This window comes from Mustela nivalis (assembly GCF_964662115.1).
Source record: "Mustela nivalis genome assembly, chromosome: 10".
NCBI classification, from domain to species: Eukaryota; Metazoa; Chordata; class Mammalia; order Carnivora; family Mustelidae; genus Mustela; species Mustela nivalis.
Window position 1 is genome coordinate 26,092,599 of NC_139029.1, and position 22,632 is coordinate 26,115,230.

The window sequence follows — 22,632 nt, forward strand, 5'->3', positions numbered from 1 at the left end:
TTTTTTATCACAAATGCAATCCAAGTGTGAATACATAAATGCATTATCTTTTAACATCTGCCCCTACCATGTTCCTTTAAATAGAAAAAAGACCTAAGCATTTCTTCAAAGCTTATGTGGCCATAGCTGTCCCACCTATGGTTTTAAAAACAGACCATAATTTACCTTCTGAAATCCTCTCTTAAACTACAGCTCATTCTGTTAAAGAAATCATGGGAAAGAAGTCCTATTGATATTGTTGATAGTTTCCAAAAGGTGAGGATGGTAACTGGGCAGAAGGCAACTGAGAGGGGTCTTTAGCAAACTGAGGACCATTGGGAAATCATGCAGAGATAAATCTTATCAACTAGATAACAGGTCCTATAATTAAAACTAGAATGCTACCCATCACTGCGGACCCAACGATGGCCACTGATCCATCTCTTGCTGACAGTATGGCTCCTGTTAAGGCAACACTTGTGATGGAGTTCCAGGAATCTTTCCTTCTGACTTGAACCATAATGCAGTCAGTCATGAAAAATAAACCTCCACAAACTGCAAAGCTACCTCTCAACTGTGGAGCCCCGGTTTTAATAGCTGTGAAACTCCCTTGTAGTCTGTGGTTTACTTCCACTGGAGAATTGTGAAAACCTTTGAGTGGTTGAAAGATACCACCAACTGTGGTATCCATGGTAAAGAGCCCCCCCACAGTCATCCACAATTCGCGAGGACAAAGCTCTCACATATATTCCTCCATCTTGAGTCCATCAAAAAACAAAACAAAACAAAACAAAAACACCTTTTTAAAAAGTTTTTATTAAAATTCTATTTGGTTAACATATGATATAATATTAGCTTTAGGTGTACAATACACTGATTCCACACTTCCATACAACACCTGGTGCTTATCCAGCAAATGTATTCCTTAATGCCATCACCATTTCCCCCATCCCCCATTCCCCTCCTCTCTGGTAACCATTAGTTTGTTAAAAGAGGGACACTTCAGGGGCACCTGGGTGGCTCAGTGGGTTAAAGCCTCTGCCTTTGGCTCAGGTCATGATCTCAGGGTCCTGGGATCAAGCCCCACATCGGGCTCTCTGCTCAGCGGGAAGACGGCTTCCTTCACTCTCTCTCTCTCTGCCTGCCTCTCTGCCTACTTGTGATTTCTGTCTATCAAATAAATAAATAAAATATTAAAAAAAATAAAAAATAGAAGAGGGATACTTCTTTAAAAAAAGGAAAAAAAAGGTGGTCACTTCTATTCAATATTGTACTGGAGGTTTAGGGCAATTAAGCAAGAATATAAAAGAAAAAGCATACGCATTAGAAAAGAGCAAGAACTGTCTCTAGTTGAAGATAACATGATTTTATATATAGAAGATGCTAAAAAATACACACACATAAAGATTAACTGCTAGAGGAAAGTTGTGGATGCAAGACTAATTTTAAAAAATCTATTGCATTTCTATATATTAGCAATGAACAATTCAAAAATGAAATTAAGAAGACAATTCCACTTATAATAGCACCAAAAATAACAAAATACTCAGGAATAATTTTTTTTTTTTAAGATTTTATTTATTTGAGAGAAAGAAAGAACATGAGCAGGGGGAAGGGCAGAGAGAGAGAGAGGAGGACAAGCAGACTCCATGAGGAACAGGGAGCCTGATGTGGAGCTGGATCCCAGGACCCTGAGAACATGGCCTGAGCCAAAGGCAGACGCTTAACAGACTGAGTCACCCAGGCACTCCTCAGGCATAAATTTAACCAAAGAAGTATAAATTTGCACTCTGAAAAATTGTTGAGAAAAATTAAAGAAGACCTAAAGAAATGAAAACATATCCTGTGTTTATAGAATATAATATTTAATACTGTCAAAATGCCAACAATCCCCAAATTAATCTGCAGATTAAACATAATCCCTATTGGCGGGGCAAAAAAAGAAAAAAAAAACAAAAAAAACATAATCCCTATCAAAATTCCAACTGCCTTTTTTTTTTTTTGCAGATGTGAACAAGCTGATTCTAAATTTCATCTGGAAATGTAAGAGACCCAGAAGAGCCAAAACAATCTTGAAAAAGAACAAAGTTGGAGGACTGACACTACCTGATTTCCAAGCTACAAAGCCGTAGTAATCAAGACAGTGTGATACTAGCATAACAAAAGACAAAGATTGAATAGAATTCAGAGTCCAAAAATAAACCCTTACGATTGGCAGTTGATTGATTTTGACAAGGGTTGTAGACCATAGGGGAAAGAAGTCTTAAACAAATCGTGCTTAGAAACTGTGTATCTGGGGCACCTGGGTGGCTCAGTGGGTTAAGGCCTTTGGCTCAGGTCATGGTCCCAAGGTCCTGGGATCGAGCCCTGCACAGGGCTCTCTGCTGGGCAGTGAGCCTGCTCTCCACAGCACCCCCCAGCCCCGCCTGCCTCTCTGCCTGCTTGTGATTTCTGTCTGTCAAATAAATTAATAAAATCTTAAAAAAAAAAAAAAGAAACTGTGTATCTACATGAAAAAGAACGAATTTGAACTCTACCTCCCATCATACACAAAAGCAAACTCAAAATAGATCAAAGACTTAAATGTAAGAGCTAAAACTATAAAATGCTTAAAAGACAACACAGGAATAAATCTTCATGACTTTGGATTAGGTTTCTGAGATATGATAACAAGCACAAACAATCATAGAAAATTCAGACTGTTGAAATTAAAAATTTTTGTGCTTCAGGGGCACCTGGATGGCTCAGTCAGTTGAGTGTCCAGCTCTTGATTTTGACTCTGGTCATGATCTCAGAGTCCTGGGATTGAGCCCTGGGTCAGTCCCCACACTCAGTGGGGAATCTGCTTAAGGCTTTCACTCCCTTTCCCTCACCTCTTCCCCACCTTAATAATAATATGTCATTAAAATATGTCATTAAAATAAATAAATAAATCTTTAAAAAAATAAAAAGAGCAAAGAGTTGAATCAACATTTCTCCAAAGAAGTTAAATAAATAGACAGCAAGTACATAAATAAATGCTCAACATCAATCGTCCTTAGGGAATAGCAAACCAAATATACAATGAGATACCACCTCATACTCATGAGGATAGGGATAATTTTTTAAAATCTGAAAATAACAAATATCAGCAAGAATGTGTAGAAATTAGAGTACTCACATATTGCTGATGGAAATATAAAATAGTATAGGCACTGTGGAAAACATTTTGTCAGAAAGTTAAACATAGATTTACCATATAACTGAGTATTTCTACTCCTATGTTTATACCCAGAAGAATTGAGAAATTATATATCCACACAAAACTTATGTGTACCCACACAAAAACTTGCACATGGTTGTTCACAGCAGCAATATTATGGCCAAAAAATGGAAACAACCCAAATGTTCATCAACTAGTGAATAGGTCAACGAAATATGGTGTATACATACAATGGAATATTATTCAGCATTAAAAGCAATGGAGTAGTGGGGCACCTGGGTGGCTCAGTCAATTAAGCATCCAAATCTTGCTCTCACCTCAGGTCTTGATCTCAGGGTCATGAGTTTAAGGCCTGCCTCGGGCTCCGTGCTGGGCATGAAGTGTATTTAAAATTAAAAAAAAAAAAAGCAATGAAGTATTGATGCATGTTACAACATGGATAAACCTTGAAAACATTATGGTAAATACAAGAGCACATACTATATTACTCCATTTATATGAAAAGTCCAGAATAGGCAAATCTATAGAGACAGAAAGCAAGTTAGAGGTTTCTAAAGGCTGAGGTACAGGGTTGCTTTTTGGATGATGAAAATGTGCTGGAATTAGATAGTGGTGATGATTGCACTTGTGAATACACTAAAAACCACTGAATTTTACACATTAAAATGACGAATTTTATCATATGTGAATTTTATCTCAATTTAAAAAATGCAAAAGAGCGAGGCTGCCAGTAGAGTAAGAGCAGGTGGGCAGAAATTCCATTTGGATGCCAGGTGGTGTCTCTTGGCAAGCTAGTCTTGTTTGGTAGTGTCCAATGCAGGTCCCTGTCCTCCTCAGCCAAGTGGCTCCACTTCAGCTGCCACTTAAGATTTTTGTTTGAATAAGGGGTTCCCCAGCTAAAAAAGAGTAAAGCCCTTGGCCCAACTGATAAACTGCAAAGAAGTTTCTCCCAGACTTCAAAGCTCCAGACTTGCAGAATGTTAGTATGAGGAGAGGCTGGGGAGTCAAAACATCAACAGAGGCCAGTGGCCCAGACAAGGGTTGGAGTGTCACAAACAGCGCTGGTGGCTGGAACCCAGCCTTCTGGCACAGCGTCTGCTAACAAGGATCCCTCTGGCTCTTTCTGATCTCAGGGGAGCATTGACATATTGGAGAGGTTTAGTTTCATTCATAAGCCTTGACAGAGCAAGTTCTGGCTCTTACCCCCAAATGGGTGAGCCAAGTCCCTGTCCTCAGGTGGTTCAGGCACAGGATGTGACTGACATGTGACAGTGACATGCTCAGTCCCTAATGGTTCTGCTCCCCTCTCTTGGACTGAGCTGAGATCTTGGGTACACTGTCTCTCAAAGGACAGCAAGACAGTGGCAGGGGAGCAGATCTTAGCCCGGGGGAAGGAGGGAAGGCAGGAAAATTAGTGACTATTGGGCACATATATTGGGTCAGAAACACAGGAACATGCACATATATGATTTAACTTCCTCCTTACTGACTCCTTTAGCAGTAGGTGAAGGGACTTGTTCCAGATACTTGGAGCTATTATGCTATAGAACTGAGATTTGAACCCGGGATCATCTGATGTGAAAGTCTGTGCTCTGAAGAAGCTGGAAGTTCACCTAGAGTTTTTCACCTAGGCCCCTCCATTGAACCGCTTCTAGCTCCCACTGTTGGCACATTACTTGCTCATTCATTCATTCATTCATTTGTCCCGTAATTTTCCCTGAGTAGGCATTTGGTGCCACATAATGCGTTAGGCAACAGACACACAAACCTGAATACCCGAATAAAGTGTAGGCCCTGTCTTCAAGGATTTATAACGTATTGGGAGCTAAGCCTAGACTGAGACATAAGACTAGGGGCTGAGGTAGTTATTCCACCAATGGAGGCCCTATGGTGGTTTGGCCAGATGGCAAGTGGTTTTAATACGAGAATGAGAATTCAAGGTTTGGGGCAATGGGGGCAAATATATGGCTACTTCTCTACCCAGCCCCCACCCTGTCCTGTAGATGTGTGGGGTGCGGGAGAATGAGCAGCCACCATCAGAGAGAGCTGAGGGGGAAGTGGTATTCTAGGGCATGGCTTCTACTCTGCCACAGCAGGAAGTGGGGGGAGGGCTTGCTGAACAGGCCAAGGCTTAGGGGAGTTTACTGACTATAGGACTTTGGTTTGGGAGGGTTCAGTCTGAAGGGTCTTTGGGAAGGGGGCAGTGGGTGCTAGAGTGAGTTTGGGAAGGATAATGTAGATCAGAGTGGTCAGGAATGATGGGGTGAGAGAGTAGGGATTGAAGTATTGCAGTCCCGACTGAAAGTACAGGGCAATTACATTTCATACTCAGGTTTCTGAGGCTATTTTCGGTACAGGAAACAAACTATCATGTTTGCTCAGGGTACCAAATAGAACATGGGGGAAATTTGTTGGGAAGTGCAAGAGGGAAAATCAGCCTCAACAGGCTGGAAGCCACTAGTACTGTTTAAACTATGGGAGGAATTTAGCCTGGAGTAGAGGAGAAGGGAGGTGGCTACTAGGTGTAACTCAAAGCTTGACTTCTATTTGGTTTTTCTTATCCTCTTAGCTGCAAACCAGTCTGTTCATTTTACGAGTACTTCCTCCTCTTCAAACTCGTGTCCCCTCTTGCCGCTTCCCGTTAATATGTGGTTTAACAGAGAAGTGGCATGGTGCTATGGAAAGAATTTGGAATACAGTATCCCTCACTATAGAATCTAGTCACTCAGTTAAAAGTCCCACTTCCATAGCCAGTCAGGGATGGAAGCAGCCAGAACCAGAATTCAGGATTTAGAACTCCCATTTTCCCATCCTTCACTGAGTTATCATATAATGCAAAGTCTGACTTCCTTAGCGTCCCTGAGCTTGTTTCCTTTAAAATATGTACTTTATAGTAGTTGTGAAGATTAAATGACATGTGAAAAACACAATACAATGTCTGGCCAAGGAGTGGCCCTAAGATTTTTTTTATTATTACAGGCAAAAATTACCAGGCTCTCTGGCTTGATGCTCAGATGAATATCTCATCATACATGTTATAGACTGAACATATGAAATTCATATATTGCAATCCTTACCCTCACTATCTTAGCATGTGACTGTATTTGAAGATAGAGTCTTTAAAAAGAAGTCTATAAATTGGGCCTTAGTCCAGCATGATTAGTGTCCCTACAGGAAGAGGACATTTTGACAGACATGTACAGAGGGAATGTCATGTGAAGACACAGTGAGAAGACGGCCATCTACCAGCAGAAAAGAGAGATCTCAGAAGAAACCAACCTTTGATCTTGGACGTCTAGTGTTCAGAACTGCAAGAAAAGTAATTTCTGTTGTTTGGGCCAGTCTGTGGCACTTTGTGATAGCAGCCCTAGCAAACTAATACAACACATACATTGTGCCCTTTTATTTATTAATTAATTTATTTATTAAAGATTTTATTTATTTGACAGAGAGAGAGATCACAAGTACTCAGAGAGGCAGGTAGAGACGGCAGGGAGCAGCCTCCCTGCTGAGCAGAGAGCAGGATGTGGGCCTTGATACCAGCACCTTGAGATCGTGACCTGAGCTGAAGGCAGAAGCTTAACATACTGAGCCACCCAGGTACTCCACATTGTGCCCTTTTAAATGGTGGACAAAAGCTCCCTCATTTTGTTTCTTGGCCTGTAGTGCTATGCTCTCCAACTCAAATAGTCAGCTAAAAGCCCCAAAGGTGCTGGTGTCACTGGGCTGGCCATGCTATCTTGGACTGGGTGTTGCTCCCTTGGCTCTTGGCTGCTAAGAGGAAGTCATGTGAGAAAGCAAGACTTGCCCTTCTGAAGTGCCTGGTGACTTTCTGACTAGAGAGAGGTGCTTGTGGTGGAACTAGCAAGAGACTGTCTCATGCATCATGGTCCATTCCCCGGGTGCTTTCAGGCTGCATGGGGAGGGAAGGACAACTGGGTGTACAATTTGGGTGAAGCAATGGGGGAAAAGGGCTGCGTCTGTGGTGACCCTAGTGTCCTCTGTCCCAGGACAGTAGAGAAAGAGGAGACAGAGTAGAAAGAAGGGGTCTGAGGTGGGAGGAAGAAGGAGAGGCGCCTGATGTGAATCACAGGGCACTTTCCTCCGCCAGAAGTAGCGAACTGCGTCTGTGGATCAGCAGGGTCTGGAATCCCGATCTTTTGCGGGGTACCGTTTGCCTGGAGGCTCTGGGACCACCGCAAGAAGCCCCCCACAGCCTCTTGCCCGGCTGGCCGTCCTGGGCGACAGGGCGGTGTGAACAGGCGCGCGCGCGCCCGACACGTCCTCGGGGCACTGCCCCCTCCGGGCGCGCGCCCGACCCCGCCCCACCCCGTCCCGCCCCCCGCCGGGCTCCGCTGACCGGGCGCCCGGGGACGCGCACGCCCCCCCTGCGAGCCGGGACCCTGCGCCGCGCGAGCCCCGTGCCCCCTCCCCGCCCGGCGGGCGCGCGCGCTGGCTCCCGCTCCCGCTCCCGCTGGCAGCGGCGGCGGCGGCGGGGATTGTTTTTGTTGTCGCTGAGGCCGGAAGAGCCGCGGGAGCCGGGTCCCTGTCCCCGGGCCGGGCGCCGCCGCCGCCCCCTGCCCAGCGCCCGCGTCTCCGCGGCGCCCCCACCCCCAGCGCCAATATTCCGGAGATCAAGCGTTACGCGGCGGCGGCGGCTGCGGCGGCGGCGGCGGCGGCGGGGCCCGGAGCGGGAGGCACCGGGGACCGGGGCGAGGCGGCCCCCGCCGCCGCCATGGAGGCGCTGGGACCGGGTGAGGAGCGCGCTCAGGCCGGGGCTGGCTGCGGCCGGGGGACTGGTGGGCGGGTGAGCGGGCGGGCGGGTCGCTCCCGGTCTCCCCCCATCGGCCCTTGCTTACCTGGGTTCGGGCCGTCAGGCGTGGGGGAAGGGGATCCGTGCTCCGTAGCACAAGGCGGAGGGAGCTGACCTGGGCCTTGAGGGGCGGAGACCGCGCTCCAGCCTGGAGAGATGAGGCACCGCTTGAGGTCTAAGGGAGGCAGGCCCAGGATGGTGACCCCCAGCCCCAGGTAGCCGGGAGACCTAACTCAACCTCGGGGAGGTCGTCTGTGCTTCAGGATTGAGGCAGGCGAGTTTGGGCCTCAGAAAGAATGATCTGGGCCGGGTGTTCATCTGAGGCCTGGATGGACTGGACCCAGAAGGACCCCCTCCTACTACCAGGGGTGGCATGGGGCCACACCTGTGTTTTTCTTTGCACTGGTAGACGGTCCAGATCCCTCAAATAAGGAAGAAGAACTTCCCCCAAAGACTTCTCATGACCCTCAAAGGCCAAGGGGCAAAGTACCCACCCTTTCTCGAAGGCCCTGAAGTCTAGAGAAATACGGTCCTATGCGTTTGTCAGTCTGTGCAGCAGTCCCAGAGGCTGTGGCCTTAGTGACAGGCAAGTTATCAGAGAGCCCATTCTAGTACAGGCTTTAATGCCCTGAGTTCTCTTCTAACTGGGTTTTAGGTAGTTGTGAGGATTAAATGAAGGTGAAAGTGCTTTGGAAACTGTAATTCCCCATCTTCATGAATGACCTCTGTTTAACTCTCCCAGTCGGCCCAAGCCAGAGGAAACTTTCCAGGTTGTAGCAAATGTTCTGCAGGTTGGGAAGCTGGTGCTCCCTCCTCAAACCCCAACAGGTTTCTAATGCCTTGGCTAAGTAGGGCAGGGTTTAAAGGCTGTGATAGAATTAACTTTAATATCAAATCTTATCTACATAGTGGACTTAGTTGTAGAGCATTTCATTTTCTCAGTGTGTAGAAAATTCAGTTTACCATTTGAGTTTGGAAACTGCAGGTTTGTTTACTTAGAACTCGTTTACAAAACTGAATGATTAAAGCCCACCTTAATTTGCTGCCTAAAGTATTTTTTAAAGGCCCCCACCTTAATTTGCTGCCTAAAGTATTTTTTAAAGGCCCCCATAATCAACTTTCATATGCCTTTTTAAAATAAATTGGCTTTGTGATATTAATATTATTTGATAAACCTGAATCTGAGTATTATACCGGGTTACTTCAGCTATGTCCCCCAGCCACAGGCATGATCATGTCTTTAGGAATGTAACAGATTTCTGTTCAAATCCAAGCTAGTCATTTAATAGTTGTATAACCTTGGGCAAATTACTTAATTCCTTTGAACTTTCATTTCCTCATCTGTAAAATGAGGGTAATAATAATTATGTGCTGCAAGATTGTTGTGAGAATGAAATGAGATAATGCATATGAGGAGTCTTATTGTGGAAACCAATGCATTGTAGATATTCAACAAATGTTTCTTCTTCCCTCCCTATTAGTAATCCATAATTGAAGCAACTGTTGCATTTATGAGCTGCTGCTGGAAGAGACTATGTAACTAACCATGTATACAAACTGAATGTCATGGAAAAGATCAACCTGGTAGTTAGGAACCTCCTAGGGACTTTTTTTGGGGGTGGGGTGATTTTAGCTTTTGCAGATTTGAAGACTTAGCTCACTCAGGATTGTGGAAAATTAATTCTCACTAAGCACAGTTTTAACATGAATGTATAAATCAAAATGTCACATAGATCTTTTCTGCTAACTAGAATATTTTCTTTCTGCTGTCTAGCAAACCCCTTTTCAGGTGTCACAGTATCTTGGAAACCCAGTTAATAATAAGCTGCTTGCTGAGCATAGAATTGGAGCAAAGGGAGTTGATAGTCTTGTGGGATATTTTATCCAGGCTGTTTTAGAACTTAGAGAAGCATTTCAGCTTTGTTGAAGCACACCAGTCTAGTGCTTTGTGCCCTCCTCAGTTGAATAATCACTGACGCATTCCTGGTCTTGCTGTGCTCTCTTCTTACCCCATTTTGGTTTCTGACTATAATAGCTTAGAAATATAGTTAGTCAGATTACCATTTATTTTGGCTATATTAATGATAACTTTTATTTTTACAGTGCTTAACAGTTTGGAAGGTGCTTTCATAGCTCTTAACTCATTTGAACTTCTGTGAGGTAGGCAAGGTAGCATTAGTCCCATTTTACAGATGAGTAAAGTGATTCAGAGAGCTTAAGTGACTTCTTCAAGATCTCAAGGCTGAGTGGTGAAATGCAGATGAGTCTGGGTCATCTGACCCCTAGTCTGTTGCCCTCTTCTTCATTTAAGACCAACTTCATCCAATTGGTGTTAAATAATATTTGTTCCCTCTTCGGAAGATAGAATTTTCTGACTTTCTCACCAACTTTTGGAGATATGACCATTATAAAGCCCAGGGACTTTTGAGCACTGACTATAACATGTATGCAAGTATAGTTGTAACAGCTAACATTTATTGAGCACTTACTATTATGAGGCACTGTGTTAAGCTTTATGTGTACATTATCTCATGGGATCCTGACAATTGTTTTATGAAGTAGATGCTATTATTACCACACCTCCCATCTTTTATAGATGAGGAAACTGAGGCACACAGTGACTAAGAAACGGGCCCAAGGTCATGCAGTTAAGGACTGGTAAAACCGTGATTGAAACCTACACAGTGTGGTTCTGCCTTAGCCATTGTGCTTTATTTCCCTGTAACTAGTTTGCTGAATTCAAAGAAACCAGCCTTAGGAAAATTTTAGATCATAGTTTTCTAAATAAATCTCCTAAACTTACTCAAAGAAATGACCACTTGCCTTCTAGCTTTTCTCTCTTACCAAAGAAAAGGCACACAGTACTTACCTTTCTCCATTAATCCCACTTCTTTTATTTCCTTTGCCTCGATCCTTTTGGCATCAAATACTTCACAATCCTAAGGCATCTATATATCTCTGAAGTACATTGGGAAAGAAGAAGCACTGGGCTGGGAATTAGGAAACCTAAATTCTAGGGGCACCTGACGGCTCAGTCATTAAGCGTCTGCCTTCAGCTTAGGTTATGGTCCCAGGGTCCTGGGATTGAGCCCTGCATCAGGCTCCCTGCTCGGTGGGAAGCCTGCTTCTTCCTCTCCCACTCTCCCTGCTTGTGTTCCCTCTCTCGCTGTGTCTCTCTCTGTCAAACAAATAAAATCTAAAAAAGAAAAAGAAAAAAGAAACCTAAATTCTAGTCAGAATTTAAAATCAAAGCCCTATCATTTGCTCCACATTTCTGTTTCTGAATTTCTATCATAAAGCTGGATTTATGATACAATGATTATTTAAATGTACCTTAGACTATGTGGGGCTAACTTGTCAGTATGGTTTAGTTGGGTTAATTCAGTATGCCTATCATCTCTGATATTATTTATTATTTACCTCTTTCCTTGTTTTTAAATGTCTGACCACGCCCAGAATAGATCTCTTGTATACCGGAAGTGGAAGTCAATTCCAAGCAACCATATTTTTAGTATAAATCATGTACTTTTGCTTAAGTGAAAAATAATAGTCAATTCTTGGGTTTTAGGAATGACTGGGTTTCTCTTTGGTCTTTATCTGAAGCTGCTACAAAGATGACAGGTACAGGCATACCTTGGGGATATTGCGGGTTCAGTTTGCACCACTACAATAAAGCAAATATCACAATAAAGCAAGCCCAATGAATGTTTTGGTTTCTCAGTGCATATAAAACTTAGGTTTACATGATACTGTATTCTCAGTGTGCAGTAGCATTATGTCTAAAAAATGTACATACCTTAAGTAAAAATCCTTTATTGCTAAAAAGTACTAACCATCATCTGGGCTTTCAGTGAGTCATGATCTTTTTGCTGGTGGGGGCTCTTTCTTTGATGATGGCTGCTGACAGATCAGGGTAATGTTGCTGAAGTTTGAGGTGACTACAGCAACTTCTTAAAATGAGACAACGATGAAGTTTCCCACATCAATTGACTCTTCTTTTCACGAATGATTTCTCTGTACATGCAGTGATGTTTGATAGCATTTTAGGTGCAATAGGACTTCTTTCATAATTGGAGTCTGTCCTCTCAAACCTTGTCACTGCTTAACAATGGAGTTTGTACATTCTAGGTGCTTTGTGGTCAGTTCAACAATATTCAAAGCATCTTCACCAGGAATAGATTCTGACTCAAGAAACCACTTTCTTTGCTCATCTACCAAAGCAACCCCTTATCCCTTAAAGTTTTACCACGAGGTTGCAGTCCTGCAGTCACATCTTCAGGCTCCATTTCTAATTCCAGTTCTCTGGCTGTTTCTACCACATCTGCAGCTACTTCCTCCACTGAAGTCTTAAATCCCTCACAGTCATCCAGGAGGGTTAGAATCAACTTTTTCCCAACTCCTGTGAATGTTGATATCTTGCCACTTCCCATGAATCATGAGTGTTCTTTATGGCATCTAAAATGGTGACTCCTTTCCAGAAGGTTTTCTATTCTCTTTGCCCAGATCTATCAGAAGAAATCACTCTCTATGACAGCTATAGTTTTACAAAATGTGTTTCTCAAATAATAAGTCCTGAAAGTTGAAGTTACTCCTTGATTTTTGGACTGCAGCATGGATGTTGTGTTAGCAGGCATGAAAATGACACTAATCTTGTACACCTCTGTCAGAGCTTGTGAGTGACAAGGTACATTGTTCCTGAGCAATAATATTTTGGAAGGAATCTTTTTTCCCGAGTAGTATGTCTCAACAGTGCGCTTAAAGTATTCAGTAAACCATGTTATACACAGATGTGCTATCATCCAGTCCTTGTTATTTCATTCATACAACACAGGCAGAATAGATTTAGCATAAATCTTAAGGACCCTAGGATCTTCAGAATGAATATTGGCTTGAACTTAAAGTCACCAGCTGCATTAGCCATTAACAAGAATTGGTCTGTCCTTGCACGCTTTGAACCCAAGCATTGACTTCGTCTCTCCAGCTATGAAAGTCCTAGATGATCTCTTCCTCCGATATGAGGCTGTTTCAGCCACACTGAAAATCTGTAGCCGCCTTCATTAATTATCTTCACTAGACCTTTTGGATAACTTGCTGCAGCTTCTGTATCAGCACTTGCTGCTTCGCCTTGCACTTTTCTGTTCTAGAGACGGCTTCTTTCCTTAAACCGCATGAACCAATGTCTTCTAGCTTCAAACTTTTTCTTTCTCTCTCTCTCTCTTTTTTTTAAAGAGCATGTGCCAAAGAGCATAAGCAGGGGTTGAGAGGTAAAGAGACAGGGAGAGAAAGAATCTCAAGCAGGCTCCATCTCAGCATGGAGCCAGAGAAGGCAGGGATTGGGGAGACTTGATCTCAGGACGCTGAGCTCATGACCTGAGCCGAAATCAAGAGTGAGATGCCCAACAAACTGCGCCACCCAGGTACCCCCAGCTTCAGAGTTTTCTTGTCAGCTTCCTCGCCTCTCTCAGGCTTCATCGAATTGAAGAGAATTAGGTCTTGCTCTGGGTTAGGCTTTAACTTAAGGAATTTTGTGGTGTATTTGATCTCTCCAGACCACTAAGACTTTCTCCATATCAGCAGTAAGGTTGTTTTGCTTTCTTATCATTCATGTGTTGACTGTAATAGCACTCTTAACTTCGTTCAGGAACTTTTCCATTGCATTCACAGCTTGGCTGACTGGCCCAAGAGACCTACTTTCAGCTTGTCTTGACTTTTTTTTTTTTAAAGATTTTATTTATTTATTTATTTGACAGAGATCACAAGTAGGCAGAGAGGCAGGCAGAGAGAGAGAGAGAGAGAGAGAGAGAGAGAGAAGGAAGCAGGCTCTCCCCTGAGCAGAGATCCCGATGCGGGGCTCGATCCCAGGACCCTGAGATCATGACCTGAGCTGAAGGCAGAGGCTTTAACCCACTGAGCCACCCAGGTGCCCTTTGTCTTGACTTTTGACATGCCTTCCTCACTAAGCTTAATCATTTCTGGCTTTTGATTGAAAGTGAGACACATGTGACTCTTCCTTTCACTCGAATACTTAAGGGCCCTTGTAGGGTTTTTTTTTTTTTTTTTTAAGATTTTATTTATTTGACAGAGAAAGATCACAAGTGGGCAGAGAGAGAGAGAGAGGAGGAAGCAGGCTCCCTGTGGAGCAGAGAGCCCGATGTGGGACTCGATCCCAGGACCCTGAGATCATGACCTGAGCTGAAGGCAGAGACTTAACCCACCTGAGCCACCCAGGTGCCCCCCCCCCCCGTAAGGTTATTAACTGGCTTAATTTCAGTGTTGTAGTGTCTCAGGGAATAGGGATGCTTACGGAGAGGAAGAGAGGGGAATGGCCAGTCAGTGGCACAGTGAGAACACAAAACATTAATGGGTTAAGTTTATTGTCTCATAGGGGTGCAATTCACGGCACCCCAAAACATTTACAGTAGCAACTCAAGGATCATTGATCACAGATCACCATAACAAATATAATAATAGGGGCGCCTGGGTGGCTCAGTAGGTTAAGCCGCTGCCTTCGGCTCGGGTCATGATCTCGGGGTCCTGGGATCGAGTCCCGCATCGGGCTCTCTCTGCTCAGCAGGGAGCCTGCTTCCTCCTCTCTCTCTCTCTCTGCCTCTCTGCCCACTTGTGATTTCTCTCTGTCAAATAAATAAATAAAATCTTAAAAAAAAACCAAATATAATAATAATGAAAACGCTTCAAATATTGGGAGAATTACCAAAGTGTGACACAGAGACATGAAATGACCAAATGCTGTTTGAAAATAGCACCAATAGTCTTACTCAATGCAGGATTGCCACAAACCTTCATTTGTAAAAAATGCAATATCTGAAAAGCACAATAAAGCAAAGTGCAATTAAATGAGGTTTGCCTGTATTTTTCAGTTCAACATTTATTGAACTCCTATAATGTGCTAGTCCTTGATGAGGTATTGAGGAGATAACAATGAACTGAAGGGCAATTTCTTCTAAGAATTTATAGGCTAGTAAATGAGATGATAATTAAATACCATTTCTGTGTACATGTGCTGTGTTCCCTTGTACAGAGGGTCTTGGGTATACCAAGAATGCATCTTCCAGTCTGGGAGACCTCCAGAAAGGAAGTCACACCTAACCTGAGTTTTGAAGGATGAGTAGAATTTAGGGATAGATTGAGCAGTGAATTTAATATGTGAGATTTTCCATAACTTTAAGAATTAGTATATGGAGATCTGTCAACACACATCTCAAGTGTTTGCTTTGATTTTCCTAAGTGATGTTGGACCAGAATAGCTTCTTACTTCAAAGTTTTCTCTCCGTAGTGAATTGCCTTTGTTCTTGGCAAAGTGCCATAGCAGTAAGAACCTGTTATAACTTTCCACTGTGATCACTGTAATTTACTCAACACCTAATCATAACAGAAAAGATGTTTATTTTTTAGGCCATTGTCTACTTGACATTATCATCAGAAAGAAGTAAGGTTTTCTAGAGTCAAATATTTCCCAGTTTGTGTTTCCTTAATCCTTACCTCCTGCATATTGGCAGATATTTGATTCTAAAAAGAGAGAGTTGAGGGGGGAAAATAAGTTGGGTAAATGATTAAACAGATTTATTTATTATAAAACTTACTAGAGGGCACCTGGGTGGCTTAGACATTAAGCGTCTGCCTTTGGGTCCTGGGATCAAGGCCCACATCCAGCTCCCTGCTCAGCGGGAAGCCTGCTTCTCCCTCTCCCACTCTCCCAACTTGTGTTCCCTCTCTCTCTGTGTTTCTGTCAAATAAATAAAATCTTAAAAAAAAAAAAAACTTACTAGAGAATTTAGTATAATAATGTTCATTGGAATTTTGTGAAGGGGAGAGAATGTGCAGTTTCTTTAGCTTATGGAATTCTTTCTTTTTGTGGACTTATTTTATGAAGCATCAATGGAATAATTTGGAATGATTGCTCTTTCTAGACCAGGGTTTCTCACCCTCAACACTATTGATATTTTAGACAGATACTTTGTTGTAGGGGGCTGTCTTGTGCACTGTAGGATGTTTAGCTGGCTCCTGCCCACTGTATATCAGTAGCTCCCTCTGAGTGGTGACAACCAAAAATGTCTCCAAACATTTGTCAGATGTTTCCTGGAGGATAATATCTCTCCCAGGTTGAGAAACACTGGTCTAAACTGTAAGTTCTTTGAAGGCAGAAGCTCTTTTTCCAGAATCTACAGCAGAGTTTAGATGTGTAGTAAGTGAATAAATGTTAAATAAATAAGCTAGACATTATGATCAAGAAATGTCACATTGTCCAGTTTCTATAAACATTAGGTTATTAACAGTAAAGTCTAGCATTATTGATATTGTTTCACCATCTAAGTTAGCAAGTAAATTAATAAAAATATAACTACTATTAATCTGCTTCTGTCTGTGCAAATTATAATAATGTAGGCTAGTTGGTAAAGTATTAATGGATCTTCTCCAGCCTAAGCATGGTGATAGTCCCTAGAGCTTAGAGATGGTTTTATTTATTTATTTATTTATTTATTTATTAAGATTTTATTTATTTGACAGAGATCACAAGCAGGCAAAGAGGCAGGCAGAGAGAGAGGGGGAAGCAGGCTCCCCACTGAGCAGAGAGCCTGATGCGGGGCTTGATCCCAGGATGCTGAGATCATGACCCGAGCCAAAGGCAGAGGCTTAACCCACTGAGCCACCAAGGTGCCCAGAGATGGTTTTATTTTAAAATACACATAATTTGGGGGCACCTGACTGGCGCCATCAGTGTAGCACAAGACTCTTGATCTCAGGGTTGTAAGTTTGAGCCCCACATTGGGTAGAGAGATTACTTAAAAATAAAATCTTTTAAAAAATGCATATAAATTTGTAAACCTAGCTGTAGATCTACTAATACTTATAAGAGGTTTTCTATAGTAGGCTATATCTGAGAGGAGTTCATCATGCTGTCTATATAATTTTAATGTTCCCCAGATTCAAAATGATAGCCACATGGCAAAATATTTAGAAATCTAGAAAACCTTGGGTTAAAAGATACCACAGACTCTTTGTATCAGAGTATGTCCAGTGAATAATAAGATCTCAATAATTATATCTTATTGTTATCATCGTCATGATCACGAAGGGAATATTATCCTTTATGACCAAATAGCACATCAAATGTCTTTGAATCTCTTTCAGGACCTCCAACCAGCCTGTTTCAACCACCTCGTCGCCCTGGCCTTGGAACTGTTGGAAAACCAATTCGACTATTAGCCAATCATTTTCAGGTTCAGATTCCTAAAATAGATGTGTATCACTATGATGTGGATATTAAACCAGAAAAACGACCTCGGAGAGTCAACAGGTAAGTATCAGAAAAAGTAGACTTCTGTATATTTAAATGCATATAAATGCATTGTATATATTTATATATGCATTAAGTGCATATAAACACATCTTTATTATGTATTATATTGTTCTCTAAATTATTACCATACTTATACTTATAAGAGGCTTTGTTTTCTAAGATGGTAAGTTTCTCAATAGCAGCTTAGTTGTCTCATACATGGTTACTCTGGAGATTGTCGCACAGTGCTGGATACGTCATTGTTCTTTAAGTGAATACTTATTGAATGAAGGAGAAAGTCACTCTCGTTGTCCAATGGTAGCAGAAATTTAAATAATAAAATAAATAAAAGTAGGTGAAGTATTAGTGTCTGTGGGAAATTAGAACTATCTGAAAATTCAGGGGCTGGCCCAGTTGATGGAGCATGCAACTCTTGATCTCAAGGTTGTGAGTTTGAGCCCCAATGTTGGATGTAGAAATTACTTAAAAATAAACTCTCTTTAAAAAACTATCTGTAGGGGCGCCTGGGTGGCTCAGTGGGTTAAGCCGCTGCCTTCGGCTCAGGTCATGATCCCAGGGTCCTGGGATCGAGCCCCACATCGGGCTCTCTGCTCCTCGGGGAGTCTGCTTCTTCCTCTCTCCCTCTGCCTGCCTCTCTGCCTACTTGTGATCTCTGTCTCTCAAATAAATAAATAAAATTAAAAAAAAAACTATCTGTAAATTCAAACTTTATTATTAAGTGTTAGTATCCGACATGAGAAAAATGTAGGTGTAAAGGCAGAAGAATCATCTTGGAATATTGAAAAAAATAAGCTTAGAGAGAAGCTCTGTTAAATCTGACATTACCCAAGAGGGGTCTGGGTGAGATGATTCAAGGCTTGTGGTCTGTGTAGCAGGAATTTACCAAGTGTGAAGATGTAATCCTGTAGTAGATATTTTTATAATGCTAAGAACACCTGCTTACCTTTTCTTTGTTTTCAAGTCATGATAGTTACACCATCCTTAATATTAGGATTCTTGCTTTTCTAAGAATGCCCCTATTGTCAAGTGCAATATTTTATGCTGCTCGATTTTTGTTTCTTGTTATAAATCAATAACATGGCTTTCTCGTATAGTTTAATCTCGTGCAAGCCCATAATCGCTTGGCTATTGTATCACTGAGATCAATTGTAATAGAAGTGGTATTAATGGCTAATGTACCATTCAGTAAATATTTTATTGAGTGCTTACTATGTACCAGGTATTGTTCTATGCCCTGGGAATACAAAATGAACAAAAAATGCAAAAATTTCTACTCTTGAGGTGCTTATATTCAAATAGGGGAGAAGATAAAAAATGAATCAATAAGGAAACAAAACAGATTACATGTTAGTTGGTGATAAGTGCTATGTAGAAAAATAAATCAGGGAAAGAATATAGAGAATGGGGGTGGGAGGTCCACTGAAATATTTTTAATAATTTTTGGAGGTGGTGTCAACAAGATGTGCTGGTGGATAGAACATAAGGTATGAGGGAAGAAATGAGTCATGATCAATCCCAGGGTTTTTGTCCTGTGCAAGTGGAAAAATGGAGTTGCCATTTATTGGGATGGGGAGAACTATAGGAGAAGTCAGCACGGCTGGCAGATCCTAGTGGAGCTGTTGAGTGGGAGTTGGGGAGTTGAACAGATGAGGTTGGATTCAGGGGAGCGGTCTACGCTAGAGACAAACATTTGAGAGTCATCACCATATTGGTGGTAAAGCCATGAGCTGGGTAAGATTATACGGGAAGTAAATGTAGTTAGAGAAAAGACTCCAAGACTGAGTCCTGGGGCACCCCAATATTTTTAAATTGGGGAGATGTTGCTTATTAGGAGACTGGCATGGAGAGGTCACTGGGATAGGAGAGAACCAGGACAGAGCAAGGAGGCAAGGCAAGATGTGTTAAGTTGGAAGAGTTTATTTCCTAATGTCCAAGAAGCACTCAATTTAGCACTGTGGAACCCACTGGGGACCTTGGTAAGAGTAGTTTGGTAGGGGAAGGTGGAGAAGATTTAAGAGAGATAGGAGAAGAACAATTAGAGATAACTCCTTTAAGAGATTTTGACACAAAGGGGAACAGAGAAATGGGATGTTCAAATGAGGAAGTCAGGTCAGGGGAATTTAATTTTTTTGAAGATGAGAGAAACTATAGCATATCTGTATACTGAAGGAAATAATCTAATAAAGAAGGGAAAAATGTATAATTCAGGAAAAAGGAGAATTCTTGGAGTTATACCCATGAACACAGCAGAGCGTAAGTGGGCTTACTGTGTGACCAACATTGTTCTAAATATTCTATGTGTATTTATTCACTTAATACAACAAACTTTTGTGGTAGCTATTATGATGATTATAATTTTACAAATGAAAAGAAACAGACAATGGAAAATTCAGTAACTTGTCCAAGGTCATGCAGCTCTGCCAATGAATCACTGTGTGACAAGGAGCAGATCACTTGCCTATTCTGAATTTTTTTTTCTTTTTACTCTGAAGACAGTAATCATCAGCCTATTTGTCTCACAAAGATTAGGTGAGAACAGAGGCAAAAATATCTCTTCACTATAAAACTACTTATGGTTGTAATTTAAGAATATAAGATGAGAAATTATCCTTCTAATATGAAAATGTATTATTATAGTTTTTTTTAATTGGTAATATACGATATTATATTTTTCCATCAATTTTCTTCAGTTGCGTGATTTGGTTTATAAATGTGTATCTTTTCCATGGATTTTATTTGCAGAATATTAATGCCTTAGGTAATTATGATATATTCTGGCTTTTAAGATATAGTTTACGCATGTAGCACTCACCAAACATTGGTAAGATACAGTTTTCATTAATTCTAGCATTCCACAATCTCACAGACTCAGATCTGTTCATCTTAAACCATATACTCTAGTTGCTCTGCAGCTGCCTTTACTTCAGAGCCTGCACACGGTATGGTCTGGTATGTATACAAGAACACTTAGGTAAAGCTTTGCATGCTTGATTGAGGGAAGGGCGTTCATTCTAGAAAGAAACTACATTGGTAATCTTTATGGAATGACGATATTTTACATTTCCTTCTCTACACTGCTCCAGGAGCACTTTGGGATAAAACAAGACAGTTTGAAGGATAATAAATTACCAGCATGAGGCAAAGGGATTGACATCACTTTGAGTATGATACATCTGGAATTTATTGGCCCTCACATTTCTTGATTTCTGCCTACTCTCTTTTCTGAAACCATGATACTTGAATAAGGATGTTTATTTGCTAACAAATTTATCATGATTTAATTATGAATATGCCAAACTCAGATACCTAAGATAGGTTATTCTCGTAGGGCTATATTTGTCATGGGAGAAGATTATGAAAGGCAAGAGTTTGAGAGGGTGCCATAAAAGTTAGGCTCTCTTTTTAGTCCCTGCTTTTCTTTTCATCTCATAGCTGCTTTTGTTCACCTGTTGCTACCTTTCTTTACTTGACCGTTGCTAACTACTTTTTTTAATTACTGAAGACAATTATAACTATAACTCTTACTTTTTCCGAGTAATTTTGAACTCAGTTTAGGTGATTAAGGTATGGCGATAGTTTTCTTACTCCTTGCCATTTCTCAAAGCTAACTGTCACTCTCTCCATTACTGTTAAGAGAGGTAGTAGATACAATGGTGCGGCACTTCAAGATGCAGATATTTGGTGACCGGCAACCTGGCTATGATGGCAAAAGAAACATGTACACAGCACATCCACTGCCAATTGGACGGGATAGGGTAAGTGTTAAGGGCCAGAAATGCATTCTAGACTTAGGTCATTTACATAGGACAAAAGTGTCTCCCTTTCCAGGGGTGCCTGGGTGGCTCAGTGAGTTAAAGCCTCAGCCTTCGACTTGGGTCATGATTTCAGGGTCCTGGGATCGAGCTCCACATCGGGCTCTCTGCTCAGCAGGGAGTCTACTTCCCCCTCTCTCTGCCTGCCTCTCTGCCTACTTGTGATCTCAGTCTGTCAAATAAATAAATAAAATCTTAAAAAAAAAAAAGGTCTCCCTTTCTAATAACAACTTAATTCTTAGAGTTGTTTCACATAGTGATGATAGATGTGTTACTATGTCCATATTCTCTTACCCCGTAGTTAATCAATAATTGAAGATGAGATTAGTATTAGAATTTAGGTTGAGCATGATTATTTGAGTTAGATTAGATTAGGTTGATTACATATATTCCAGGTGTTTCACATTGCTAATGTATTTGCTATGTGAATCTGAATAATGGAGTTTTATAGATTATAGAAAATTATCTAAAACCCACTTAGGAAAATATTCACAATACCACAATAACTTTTTCTTTTATAAGTTTAGTTTTTAAATTTGAAAAGCAATATGTAAACATATACTCATTATAAACTTACTTAGACATCAAGAAATATTGTGATTTCCTGTCTCCCTGCCTGCCTGTATCCCCTAACCCCATTTTCCTTTTTCGAGGAAACAACTCTAATAGTTCAGTATGTATCCTTTCAGATATTTTTATATGCATTACCTATTTATGCATATGGTTATGTGTATTGTTTGTTTGCATATCATTCTAGGATTTGCTTTTTCACTTAATAATATGTCTGGGAGATCTTTCCATTTCTGTACATTTAAATATCTCATTATTTATTTAATTCAAATTCTTTTTTACTGTGGTAAAGTATGCATAACATAGAATTTACTAATTTAACCATTGTTAAGTGTACCATTCAGCAGCATTTAGTATATTCATGTTGTTGTGTCATCATTGCCACTATCGATCTCCAAAACTTCTTTTACCATCCCAAACTGAAAGTACATACCCACTATGCATTAAGTTCTCCTGTCCCTTCCCCCAGTTCCTGATATCCACTCTTCTACCTTAGGTCTTGGGGCACCTGGGTGGCTTGGTCGGTTAAGCATCCCACTCTTGATTTCAGCTCAGGTCATGATCTCAGGGTTGTGAGATCAAGCCCTGTGTTGGACTCTGTATTGTGCGCAGAGCCTTGTTAAGATTCTCTCTCTCCCTCTCCTTCTGTCCCTCTGTCTTTCTGTCCCTATGAATTTGACAGTTCTAAGTACTTCATATAAGTGGAATCATCCAATATTTGTCCCTTTGCATCTGGCTTATTTCACTTAGCATAATGTTTTCAAAGTTCATCCACATTACAACATTCACCTTAGTTTCAAACTATTGCATAATAGTTAATATGATATTATTCCCTTCTTGATGGACACTTAGGTTGTTTCCAATGTTTTACAATTACAGAAAGTCTTAAAGTAAATATCCTTATGAATATACTATATTGAATATTCCTGTGATCTTT

The 22,632-nt window shown here is 41.3% G+C and overlaps 1 protein-coding gene and 1 pseudogene across 2 annotated transcripts in view; one reads left to right on the plus strand and one right to left on the minus strand.

Annotated features, from left to right (window-relative positions):
• Window positions 1-226: 226 nt before the first annotated feature.
• On the minus strand, window positions 227-670 carry LOC309843204 (mitochondrial import inner membrane translocase subunit Tim17-A pseudogene; annotated as a pseudogene). The gene has a single exon. The product of its transcript is annotated as a mitochondrial import inner membrane translocase subunit Tim17-A pseudogene (transcript).
• A 6,858-nt stretch (window positions 671-7,528) lies between these two features.
• Window positions 7,529-22,632, plus strand: part of AGO4 (argonaute RISC component 4) — a 39,901-nt gene continuing 24,797 nt past the window's right edge. Inside the window, exons 1-3 of the mRNA XM_082686898.1 lie at window positions 7,529-7,935; window positions 17,145-17,310; window positions 20,948-21,068. Coding sequence (XP_082543024.1) covers window positions 7,917-7,935; window positions 17,145-17,310; window positions 20,948-21,068 — 306 coding nt within the window. The 5' untranslated portion in view covers window positions 7,529-7,916. The remainder of the gene's footprint in view (window positions 7,936-17,144; window positions 17,311-20,947; window positions 21,069-22,632) is intronic.